The sequence below is a fragment of the Chrysochloris asiatica genome, unplaced genomic scaffold (assembly GCF_000296735.1).
Source record: "Chrysochloris asiatica unplaced genomic scaffold, ChrAsi1.0 scaffold00097, whole genome shotgun sequence".
Lineage (NCBI taxonomy): Eukaryota > Metazoa > Chordata > Mammalia > Afrosoricida > Chrysochloridae > Chrysochloris > Chrysochloris asiatica.
The window spans coordinates 11,856,319-11,869,245 of NW_006408615.1; the positions used below are offsets into that span (position 1 = coordinate 11,856,319).

Below are 12,927 nucleotides of genomic sequence, written 5' to 3' on the forward strand. Positions count from 1 at the left end.
ACCAGCTATTGAAAACACCATGGCTTGGGTAAGGCCTAAACATGCAGATAACCAGAGAAGAAAGAAAAGATTCTGGAGCATTCTGTAGAGGTTAATGGAGGACAGGAAGGACAAATGTGACCCAAGCAACAACAATGTTGATTAAGTGCTAATGAATTGTTGTCATTAAGCACCATAGAGTCAGTTCTGACTTCATGGTCAGGATTTCCAAGGAGCAGCTGGTGGGCTTGAACTGCCAACCTAATGGGTAGAAGTTCAGTGCTGATACAGTGCCACATCAGGACTTCAGTTAAGTGCTAATAGTAGCATTAAGTGCTTTCTGTATTTAGAAACAGGAAGGAAAATCAGCCTTTTAAAATCATGCTATGAAATAGGGCCTGGGTCACAAGTATAAATGCCTCCAGGAGCCAGACGGGGTAAATGAGTGAAACAGGTCATGTGTAAGACAATAAGGAATGTTGGGGGGTTCTGGTGTGGATAAGCAGTGCTTACCTCAATGTTTGGGGTTCAAATCCGCCTGCTGATTCTCAGAAACCCTATACAGGGTTGCTATAAGTTGGAACTGAGTAGACAACACCTAATAACAACACCATAGTGAGCATTTGGGAGCCCTGGTGGTGTGGTAAGTTAAGCGAGGTCAGTAGTTCCACCCAGCAATCTCTCTGAGGGAGTAGGATGAGACGATCTGCTCCCATAAAGATTTGCAGTCTCGGAACCCTAAGGAGCAGGTCTGTTCTGTCCTATAGGGGCATTAGGAGTCAGAATGGACTGGAAGGCAGTGGATTTGGTTTGCTTTAGGGCCATTTGCTTCACCTAAAGGGGACAATCCCTCCTCAGACCCAGCCAACGGTGGGTCCCTAGTCACCACCATGATTCTAAGTCCGGCGGACCCTTCCATGCCTCTCTGGCCTGGCCTCCTAAGCAGTTTGGTCCAGTCAACCATTCTAAGGATTGGAGAAAGAACTTCCCTTAGAAAGAGTATTCATACCTTGTTTGAAAAGCATTTAGCATTCTGTCTTTTGGGGAGGGTAGGAGATTACCAAGATAAAGTGTCTCATGTCCCTATTTCCCCAATGCAAAAGACTGACTCCCAAAAGAAACATGCTGTTCTGCAGAGTGAAGTGAAAGGTGTCTTCTTGGCATAGAGTTTTACCCTTGACATTGGGTTGTGAGTTTTCTCCAGGGTGACCAGAGGAGAAAAGAGGTGGAGGTCCTAGAACTGGGAGGAGGAAAGAGACAGGAAAAGGGTCAGGCCTATGTACACGACACAGGAGCAGGGCAGCAGACCAAAGCTGGGCCTCCCTGAGACCTAGTGGGACAGATGAACTGTGGGAAGCATGAAGCCTGCTAGCCAGCTCCGCTTCTTTCAGAATCTGGGAACTCACCTCATCTCCCTTGCTTTGACAACTCCCGTGCCCCACTGTTAGCCTTGAGCTGCTGCTGCCTTGGGGTGAAGCTGCAAGCAGAGAGCTGGAGCAGCTTAGAGAGATGGTGACGAACTGGGTAGAGTGAGCTGACACAGAGGTAGAAGATGACACATAGGTCCTGCCTGCAGAGACCCACAGAGGTCCCGTCACGTTCACGGGAGTTAGGGTCTATGCTATGTTCATCACATCAGCCCATGTGAAATTGTTCACTACAGATTAGTAAATTGTTGTTGTTGTTAGGTGCCGTCGAGTCATTTCCAACCCATAGCGACCCTGTGTAGGGTTTTCAAGGAGCAGCTGGGGAGCTTGAACCATCGACCTTGCAGTTCAAACTGACTTTGCAGTCTGGTGCATTAACTCACAGCGCCATACCAGGACTCCAGATTAGTACGTAAGCACAAGTAAAATCTTGCTTACCTTGCTGACTGGGTACTCCATCCCTGTCAGAGACTGTAAATTTGAAAAGAGGTTTGGATTCTGTAAGAAGGTGCAATGAGGGTGGGAGAGAGGCAGATACCAGCCAGATCTAGGAGCAGAATTGTTGATGTAGTAAAAACATATGAAATTGTTCACTAGAGATTAGTAAGTAAGCACAAATAAGCTCATGCTTACCTTGTTTATTGGGCAATCCAATTCTGGCTTAACGTCTCTAAATTACAATTTGCCCATCTATAAAGTGGGAACAAAAGGAGCTCTGGTAGCGTAGTGGTTACGAATCGGGCTGCAAACCTTAAGGTCAGCAGTTCAAAACTACCAGCTGTTCCGCAGGAGAAAGATGAGGCTTTCTGCTCCCGTAAAGATGTACAGCCTCAGAAACCCTGTACAGGGTCGTTATGAGCCAGAACCGACTCCACGGCACACAGCCACCACCACCACCACCAAAGTGGGAACAAGGGGATGTCTACCACAAGTGTTGCTGGGAGGAGCAAGCTAAGTAATAAATACTAAGGAGCTTGGAAATGTTCATGGAAAAATTCTGTTTTCTTTCAATTCGATTTTTCCACAAACTTTCTGAAGCCCCTCTACATAGTGCTTAGCAGGGTGCCAGGCATAAGGATACCTTGAAAAGAAAGGAAGTGAAGGAGGAAGAAAGAGGAATTAGAAGTGTAGCCTTAAATTGCCACCAATGGTCACTAGTGGAGGCAGGTAATTAAATGAGCAGCTTGTCCATCTCATGTTTGAACCAAGTTCTTCTCTTGGCTGTCGCCTGAGAGTTAGGCCCGGGGAAGGTATATTAGGTGAACTTGCATATCACTGTTCAAACAAATTCTGCCACAAAGAGGGGACCAGCTTCCTTACCCACCCCTACCATGATCAACACCAGGGGCATAATTTGAAAGTTATTGTTCATTGTAAAATTAAGGTTGGTCTGAACTCAACAAACATCTTCCAAGGTGGGATATCACTTGCTTTTTCTGACTTCCTCCACTCAAGCTGCTGAGCGGGTTTGCCTCATGGCAGGCTCCATGGATGAGAATGAGCATGTGCAGAGGGATGGAGGGAGGGAGAGGTTTGGAGGGATGTGTGCTTCTCTATCCAAACTCTCCATGAGAAAATAAATGACAAGTATCTCATTGAAACTGCCAGGAGGCTAAGCCTAGTTTTAATTTTTTTCCTAATGAAAAGACATACCAGTTAACAGTTGCTCTCAGTTCATCTCCCACTCATGGTGAGCCCATGTGTGTCAGAGTAGATCTGTGCTCCACAGGCTGATTTTCCACAGTAGATAGCCCAGTCTTTCTTTGTAGGCACTTCTGGGCAGAGTTGAATTACCAACCTTTTGGTTAGCACCTGAACACATAACCATGCGCAGCACCTAGGGACTCCCAACAGGAACAAGAAACCAATGATTATTCATTAGAGCTCAGGGAGATATCATGATTAGGCCCTTTATTAGGTGCTTTTGTCATTATTTCTTCAGTGAACATTAATATGCATAAGGGCTTCCGTGCATTCATTAGCAAAGTTTGCAACAGTAAGGTCATAAATCCTTCCACTGTGGAAATCTCCCACCTTGGGGGAGTTTAGGAACATAATCCTCACAGTTGGAAAGTAATACATGAAGCATTGGGTTGGGAGAGATTTGATGGGCTCTGCTGGGAAAGACATTATTTGTTAGGCTTAGAAAGGGAAGAGGAACAGAGATCAACTGAATGGTCGTATAACCCTTTCTTGGATGTCTTCTGCATTTTACAGTGGCCGCCTTCTGACTTTCCATATTCCCAGGTTGAATGAGGAAGAAAGTTGTATTCAGTTGTTCAGACTCACTGGCCAGCTCCTCACGCAGTCACCCAGTCCCACTCACAATGCCAAGGACCCACCCCTCCCTCTATGTCTGCTTATGCATATCCAGTGAGCACCTCCAGTGTGTCCAAACTGCTGCTGGACCAGGCTGAGAGAAACACGTGGGCAATAACCCCCCACCACTTCCCTTCTAATCTCTCTACTTCTTTAAACTTCTCTGCCCTCCTTTCTCCCCTCCACCCTCTGTTCTCTTTGACTTCTCCCTTCTCCATCTGTCCCCTCATCCTCCCCTGTTCACATTGCCACCCTCTCACTTTCAATTGTGATGATTCAGTGTGGACTGAAGAGCTGAAGGAGGGGATCGCTACCCCCAGGAGCTGCTAGCCCTTCACCCTGTTGTTGTTGTTGTTAAGTGCCGTCAAGTCGGTTCCGACCCATAGCGACCCTGTACAGGGTTTCTGAGGCTGTAAATCTTTACGAGAGCAAAAAGCCTCATCTTTCTCCAGCGGAGCGGCTGGTAGTTTTGAATTGCTGACCTTAAGGTTCGCAGTCCAATTCGTAACCACTACGCTACCAGAGCTCACCTGTATTACCTGGGAGAGGCCATCTCTTCCTTTCTTTCCTAGATTCCTGCCAGGGGTGGAAGAGATAGCTACCCAGAGAAGCCTGTCAGTAGGCAAACCAAGTGCAGGAAAACTTCCTTTTATACAACTAGCGGATTGGAGGTAATATCTGTTTCTTGGATTTGTCTCATGGCTCCGCTAAGAATCTTTTTCCCTTTTGTTGGATGTACACAGACTTTGAATTTACCTATGGAGTCCCTGGGTGGTACAAATAGTTAATGTCCTTAACTGCTGATTGAAAGATTGGACGTTTGCCTCCATTAGAGGAGTCTTGAAAGAAAAAGCTAGTGATCTACTACTTCTGTCTTGGAACACCCTATGGAGCACACACAGAGTGGCCATAAGTTGGAGACTCCCAACAGCAGTGCTCAACTAGAGGCTCTACTGGTAGCAAAGAAAGGAAATTAACCATCTGCTATCTGCTGCCCCTGGTGGTGGGTAGCTTGTAATGCAGTCCATGAATAGTAATTCTCAGTAAGCTGCCTGCCAGTCTGTTCTGACTCATAGCGACCCTATGGTTCAAAATAGAACTGCCCCTTAGTGTTTCTGAGGCTATGGAGCTGTAAGGTAAGCAATGGACTATTAACCACAAGGTTGGCGGTTCAAACCCACCAGTCTTTCCTTGGAAACCCTACATAGGGTCACTGAGTTGTTACCAACTTGACAGCACTTAACAACAACCAATCTTCACAGAGGACTCATCTTTCTTCCACAGAGCCGCTGGTGGGTTTGAACCACCAACCATACAGTTAGCAGTTCAACGCTTAACCTGTAGTGCCACAAGGATTCCTACTAAAGATGATATAAAAAAAAAAGAATTCTTAGCTCCAGGAAAATTGCCTAGAAGTTTTCTGAACAGGCTGCCTGATGCAATTCTGTAACAAGCCAGAAAGCAGAAGAAAGGGTTGTGCCGACGTGCCTGTCTTAATGCTGTTTCCCGATGAGTTGGAGAGTTTGCCTTTGCTCCCATAATCTCATCAGCGTTTTCAAAGCTGTTTGCAATGGATTCCGGGGTCTTGGTCCTTCTTGATGCATAAACAGAGGAGAAGCAGCAGCTGTCTGCCACCCAGCGGCCCTGGCTATAGTCTCCCTTTCAGCCAGGCTCACGCATCTTAGCAGCTACGCACAGAGGCTGGCTGGGGCTGTCCTGAGAAGCAACCCTGCAGCACGGGTGACTCAGCGAGGGAGTGGCACTTGGGGCCTGAGTGACAATGAGTCCAAGGGATTCTGTGCATCAGTCACAGAGCAGCAGCAACATTGCAATCTCAAGAGTTTGCAGTAATTCCATTGGTGTTTCTGAATTCTCCCTGCAGGTTTAGGCAAACGAATCTCCTGCATCTTCCTTCTGAAAATGAAGCTTGAGCCTAGATCTGAATTCCACAGCCAACTGAGCTCTCTTTTCCTTGGAAGTCACCCCGTTCACCACCATCCTCAGGACCAAGCAATTACACAGGGGACTTCAGACTGGTGAGGGTGAAGATTTCCCTTTAAAATTTTTTATTTGGGGGAGAAAGGGTGAAAAGATGATGCCAACATGTCGGGTATTCCCATGACCCCTGCACAAACAAGATACGGATGGTGTTCACTCTGGATTTAGTGGCTGATAGTGAATGTGCCCCACAAAGAGAAAGTCCCCACAGCTGCAAAAGCCCCCAACCCAGCCCCTGGTTCGCTGGTTACTTTCAGTAGACAGATCCCCTATTGAGTTGGGCTCAGAGTCCCACCCCCCAAATAAGCATGCATCCCCCTTGAGAGACAGGCCCACACAGGCTGCTGGAACACAGAGCAATGGCATGGTTCGTTTTTCATCATCTACCAGCTTGGGAGAACAGCTGCTTGCCATCATACTAGTGGGAGGTGGGGAAGACATTCTGGTCACTACCTTTCCCATCTCTGCAGGTCCCTCTGCAATATGGCCCTAGCTGGTCACATCCTGGCCCTGTCTGATCTTAATCCACACCAGCCAGGAGCCTTCCAACTCTTCTCTTGGGTAAAAAACACATTTGGGAGCTAACAAAGGTACGGTTCAACTGAACATTCATACCAACATTACCTTTTCTGTCAAAGCTTATTTGACCCAAAGTTCTCCTCCTACTCCCCCCAGGGGGTTTTCTGATGTTTGAAGTCCCCAAACCTAGCTCCAAATAGCCCCAGCAATCTGTGGGTGCAGTGGAAGTCCCAATAGTTGCAAAAGCCCGCCAACCCAGCCTTCAGTTCGCTTGTTGCTCTCAGTAGACAGATTGCCTATGGAGTTGGGCCCAGTTGGGATATATTGAATTGCAACAAGTCCCCCATCTCCCAGTCTCCCTGTAACCTCCCACAGCAGTCTCGGGAGATTTTGCTCAGCATCTTTCCCGTGGTTTGCTGTTGGTGGCAGGGGTGGTGTCAGGTGCCCTTGCTTTCTGTCCTCTCCTCATCCACTGTCTGAGCATGACTGACCGTTCGGAGCTGCCCCTGGGCTGCGGGCTTCACTGACAGGACCAGGCGTTTTCGGAATGTCTCACAGAGTACGATGTACACAAATGGGTTGAGGCAGCTGTTGGCGTACCCCAAGCTGATGGCTGCATTGTACAGGTAGACAAAGGTGAGAGTTGGGCGACTGATGGACAACTGGGTCAGCTGTAGAACGTAGTAGGGTGCCCAGCACACAAAGAAAACCAGGCAGATGGCAATGGCTGTGCGTGTTACCCTCTTTGTCCGAAGCCGGATGCTGCGTTGGGAGGCAGGGGCCACTGAGGACGTCATGCGTTGCAGGATCCTCACATAGGCAGCTGTGATGACCACAAAGGGCAAGGCAAAGGCCAGGAAAAACTGGTACAGGGTGAACCAGTAGAGGTCAGTATCTGGGTTGGGCAGGCGGATGCCACAGCCCACTGTGCCCCCAGGGAAGGGGATGAGCCTGGCATAGAGCCACACAGGAGTGATGCTGATGAAGGAAAGAGCCCAAAGGAGGCAGATTACCAGAGTGGCCATAGAGGGCTTTCGGAACTTGGTGGAGGAGATGGGGTGGACAGTGGCCAGGTAGCGGTCGATGGCCATTGCGGTGAGGATGTACGTGCTGGTGAACTGACTGTTGGCATCCATGGCTGTGATGAGTGTGCACATGGTCTCCCCAAAGTGCCAAACGCCATTGCCCATGAGTTGGTGGATCATGAAGGGCATGCCCAGGAGGAAAAGGAGGTCCACCACTGAGAGGTTAATGATGAAGATGTCGGGGACGTTGCTACACCAGTGTAGTTTGGACTTCTTCACCACTGCAAAGATGACCGTGGAGTTCCCGACAATGCCCAGGAGGCAGATGGTACCGAATACAGAAGGCATGATGATATTGATGTAGGAGACACTCCCAGTTCGAGGAGGGGCACCTGTAGACGGAAGGGGAAAACGTTGGACATTTGACATGGATTCTGCCCAAAGGCAGGTATCTTCCTGACTCGTCCAGTCTCCAATGATGTGCTTGGGAGAAAAGCTTGTCTCTCCTTCCTCTCTACTATTCTGCTTAGTACCCACCATTCTTCTGGACTCCTTGCCTCCCACCCCAACACTGCTGCTCACCCTGGTCCCATCCCCTCCTTCAGCACTCTCTACCAACTCCCCCACCACCTGTTAATCCTACGGCCAAGTCCTCTGCCTCCTGCAAGTCTTAGCAAGCCCAGAATCGGAACTGCAGCTGTCTGCAGATCCCTAGGCTTCACCAGCAAATCTCATGAATAGCCATCCGGACAGAAACATGTTTTTTCTCTGTCCCTATTTGCAGCCCTGATCATTTCATTTAAGACATCGCTGGCTGGAAGCTGTAGTCTCTCCATGGGCAAGTGTCTGGGAAGGGCTTTTGCCCATCCTGTACCTGGCCAGGCTCATGATCCCTTCTCTTGGCGCTCGTGTAGGGTTTCCTGGCTTGGCCTCCCCTGTGACTAGCCTTGGCGGGTAGGGGTAGAAGCAGGGACCCTAGCTGTGTGTGTGCTCAGCATCTGGACAATGTTCTTTCCATACAAGCCTGTTTTCTAACCCTTCCTTGCCTTGTCCTTTAAAGTGAGAATCCCAGGGCAGCTGGAAATGTCAGGAAGCTTAATTCACCAGAAAAGTTAAGCCCCTTACAAGCTGTGAAGTCCTCTCTTCCCACGGCCTTTCCCAGGGGCCTGGGAATGGCTTGGACTCCAGGTTACTAACCACCCCAGCTGCCTCCCACATGCTCTCCTGGGGCTGTCGGGTTGCTGTTCCAGTCCGATTTTTTTCTGCACAGCATCTTGGACCACCATCCTTGGCCACTCTTGGCTGTGCCCCTTCTGCCCCAGCTCCCCTCTCCCCGCCTGCCCCCGACCCCCACTTCTGGGCAAAGCAGGTCCCCATCAACTGTGATAAAGTTTCCCCAGCAGTTTGGCTCAGGTACCAAAGCTCTCGGCTTCCACCCCTCGCCCGACTCCCCGCCCACTGGGCTCACCGCCCGAGGTGAGATTGTCCGGCTCATCGGAGGTGTTGCTGGCATTGGAGCCGGTGGGCAGCAGTGAAGCTTCTAGGTCCATTCTCCTCGGGGGGCTTTGCCCGCTCCCCGAGTGGCGCTCCCGTGTACCCACGCAGTCTACTGCAGTTCCGCCACCGCGTCCCGCCCGAGCCCAAGCCCTGCAATCCGGAAGGGGGTCTCCCCTGCAGTCGGCAGCCTCGCTGCCTCGCAGCTCAGTGTGCCGCTGTTCACCGCCTCCTTCACAGCGCTCACTGACATCACCTAGAACCACATTACCATTTGGAGGCAGATGCACATTAACCTCTTCAGGCCCGGCCTGCAGCGCCCACTCTGCCCGCCTGCAGAGCCGCTGGGGCCCTGGGGAAAGGGAGGGGCGCACAGGCAGCCCCCACAGGCGAGGGTGTCTCTGTCCTTGGGACTGCTGCTTCCTATCCGTGAGGACTCAGATTTCTGTAAAGGTAAAGGGGTAAAGCCACGGACTGCGTCCTGAGCCTAACCTAGCCCCTCAGCCCCAAGTAGCACGGGTCATGGGTGACTTTCAAGAGCAGCCTGTTGGCCCCCCACTCATACGGAGGCCACCCTTAACAAGGGTGCTGCAACAAGGGAATCCCACTCCCTGGCTGTCTGCAGAAACTGTGGAGTAAAAGCTCTGCTGAGCCCTCTACTGGCACAGCGGTCACTGTGCTGGCCATGGTCAAGGCCTCAGGGACCAAAATAAAAATCCCAACTCACTGCTGTGGAGTTGATTCTGACTGGGCGACATTATAGCACAGAGTAGAGCTGTTTCAGAGGCTTTCTGAGACTTCACATCTCCACTGTCTCATTTCCTTCCCCTAGAACTGCTGGTGGCTCCAAACCACTGACCTGTCAGTTAGCAGCCCAACACTTAACCCACCGTGCCACCACGGCTCCTTTTCCTCAGGGACCAGAAGAAGACAAACTCTTGTCTCCACAGGATCAGCATGGAGTATGGATGGGTGCAGGGGTTTTATTTTTTTAACGCTCTGAGGTCCTTGAGGCAACTATCAAGAGCATAAACCTCCAAAAGGTCCCTGGATGATGCAAATAATTAAGCTCTCCATTACTAACCAAAAGATTGGTAGTTTGTCCTTCCCTGTAGGTGCCGCATAAGGAAGACCTGGCTATCTGCTTAAAAGTCACAGCCATGAAAACTCTATGGAGCACAGTTGTACTCTGACATGCATGGGGTCACCATGACTGGAGTCAACTGGATGACAGCAGCTGGTTGTTGTTGTTGTAAACCACCACCAAACACACCCCACCCCCCAAAAGATCAGCAGCCAAGAAAAGCCTTAAAGGGACAAAGTATGGGCTTCTTAGCCGTGGCTCCCTGCAGCAGCCACCATAGTGCATCAGACTGGGGAGCTGCCACCACATGCTCTGCCAGGCTCAGTAGCTGGGAGTTCAAGGTATCCACACTTTAATCCCTACATGCTTCTTCAGTTGGATTCGTTGATTTGTTTCATCCAACAGAAATTTCCTGAGCACCTACTTGTTGCCAAGCACTGTTCTAGGTTCTGCTCCGAACAGAACAATGTGCTCATGCTTACATTCAGCTTGGAGGAGACAGAAAATATACCAGAAGAAACAAGGCAGTGTACAATACTAGTAATGAGTGCTGTGAAATATTTAATGTAGGATAAGGAGCCCAGAGAGTATCAGGAGTGGAACAGATTGCTATTTTGCATGGGGTCACCAAAGATGACCTCTCTTAGAAATGTTTAAGAGGAATCCTGAAGAAGATGAAGGAGCAAGTTTGGGAATATCTGGAGGAAAAGCATACTGGGCAGTGAGAACTACAAGTGCAAAGGCCCTGAGGTGGGAGTGGGCTGGGGATCCTTGAAGAACAAACAAACAACGTGAACTAAAACCTGTTGTCATTAGGTCTATTCCAAGTCACGGCAGCCCCATGTAGAGCAGAAGCACATGTAGGTCCCTAGAGTTTTCTTGGCTGTAATATCTATGGAAGCAGAATGCCAGGTCTTTTTTCCTTGGTGCCACTGAGTGGGTATGAACTGCCAAAATTTCAATTTTGAGTGAAGTATATGCTTCATTGACTGATGGAGCACAACTCGAAATCAGGAGAAACCACTGTAAACATCCATTTGTAATCAGACATGGAATGTATGAAGTAGGAATCTAGGAACATTAGAAGTTCTCAAAAATAAAATGAAATGCATAAAGATAGATATCCTAGGCATTAGTGAGCTGAAATGGACCGGTATTGGCCATTTTAATCAGACAATTATATGCCAGGAATGACAAATTGAAGAGAAATGATGTCAAATTAATCATCAAAAAGAACCTGTAGGTAGACCAACAGACAGTTGTTCGAACAGAACACGGGGATTCTGAATGGTTTAAAATCAGGGCGTGTGCTGTGTGCCAAGGCTATATAGTCTTTCAACATACTTACTCAATCTGTATGCTGAGCAAACAATCCAAGAAATTGGATTATATGAAGAAGAACATGGCTTCAGGATTGGAGGAAGACTCATTAACAATATGCGATATTAACTCATTAACAACATGTGGTGGCAGCTCTCTAGTGTGATGGGCAGTTGTGGCTGCAGCAGATGATGTAACTTTACATGATAGAAGCAAAGATCAAAGAATATGGATTGCACTTCAAGGTAAAGAAAACAAAAAGTTCTCACAACTGAATCAATAAATAACATCATGATTCATGGAGGAAAGATTGAAGTTACCAAGTACTTCATTTTGCTTAGCTCCACAGTCAGCACTCATGCAAGCAGCAACCAAGAAATCCAATGACATACTGCATTAGGCAAATCAACTTCACAAGACCTCTTTAAAGTGTTCAAGAGTAAAGGTATCAACTTGAGGACTAAAGTGAATCCGACCCAAATCATGGTATTTTCAATAACCTCATATGCATGTGAAAGTTGGACAATGAATAAGGAAGATCACAGAAGAATTGATGCATTGGAGTTATGGTGTTGGAAAAGAGTATTAAAAGTACCGTGGACTGCCAGAAGAGCAAACAAATTTGTGTTGGAAGAAGTACAGCCAGAGAGTGCTCCTTAGTAGCCAAGATGGGGAAACTTCATCTCTCCTACTTAGAACACATTATCAGGAAGAACCAGTCCCTGGAGAAGGACATCATGTTTGGTAGAGTGGAGGGTCAGAAAAAAGAGGAAGACCCCCAGTGAGATGGACTGGCACAGTGGCGGCAGTAATGACACAGGACCAGGCAGGGTTTCATTCTGTTGTGTATGGGGTCTCTGTGAGTCAAAAACAACGTGACAGCACCTAACAATAACAACCACCGTCAAGCATAAACCACTTGTGCTACCCAGGAATCTTCCTTTAGAACAGTGTGGCTATTATAGGCTCCAGGGGAGATTTGCAAGCTATGACGTCACAGAGGAAATAGTGGGAAGAGCAGATCTTGTCAGGTTTGTTGATCACTGTAAGGACTTTGGTTTTTCTTTTGGGTGAAATGAGAATCATTCTGAGCTAAGAGGGACCAGATGCTTGAAAAGGATTAGTCTGCTGCTGGGCAGCAAGGAAAATAAGGAGAGTAGGTATTTTCATTTGAGTTCCTTTGAAAGCAGAGTGTGAGACAAGGACTTCCGTGCACATAGTCCTTCAGAAAAATGGTCCAAGAAGAGGCATGGGAGAGTAGTGACAACAGACAGGAAAAGAGAGAAACCAATATAAGAATATGCTATTGATATCATTGCTACGGATTCAGAAGAGGCCGTGGAACAAGGAATATCAATGCTGATGTCCGATGGATCTTGGCTGAAAGCAGAGACTATCAGAAAAATGTTTACCTGTGCTTTATTGACTATGCAAAGGCTTTCAATTGTGTGGATCATGACAAGCGATGGATAATATTGCGAAGTATGAGTATTCCTGAACACTTAATTGTGCTCATAAGGAATCTCTACATGGACCAAGAGGCAGTTGTTCAAACAGGATGGTTTAAAATTAAGAAAGGTGTACAACAGGATAGTATTCTTTCACCATACTTATTCAACCTGTATGCTGAACAAATAATCGGAGAAGCTGGGTTCTATGAAGACAAACATGGCATCAGGGTTGGAGGAAGAATCATTAACAACCTGCGATATGCAGATGATACAACCTTGCTTGCTGAAAGTGAAGAGGACTTAAAACATTT

The 12,927-nt window shown here is 48.1% G+C and overlaps 1 protein-coding gene across 1 annotated transcript; it reads right to left on the reverse strand.

Moving 5' to 3' along the window:
* Positions 1-6,557: 6,557 nt before the first annotated feature.
* On the reverse strand, positions 6,558-8,817 carry MCHR1 (melanin-concentrating hormone receptor 1). Its single transcript, XM_006866883.1, has 2 exons — positions 8,736-8,817; positions 6,558-7,659 (listed from the first exon to the last, which is right to left on the reverse strand). The coding sequence occupies exons 1-2, from the start codon at positions 8,815-8,817 to the stop codon at positions 6,680-6,682; spliced, it is 1,062 nt and encodes a 353-aa protein (XP_006866945.1). The 3' UTR covers positions 6,558-6,679.
* Positions 8,818-12,927: the final 4,110 nt, after the last annotated feature.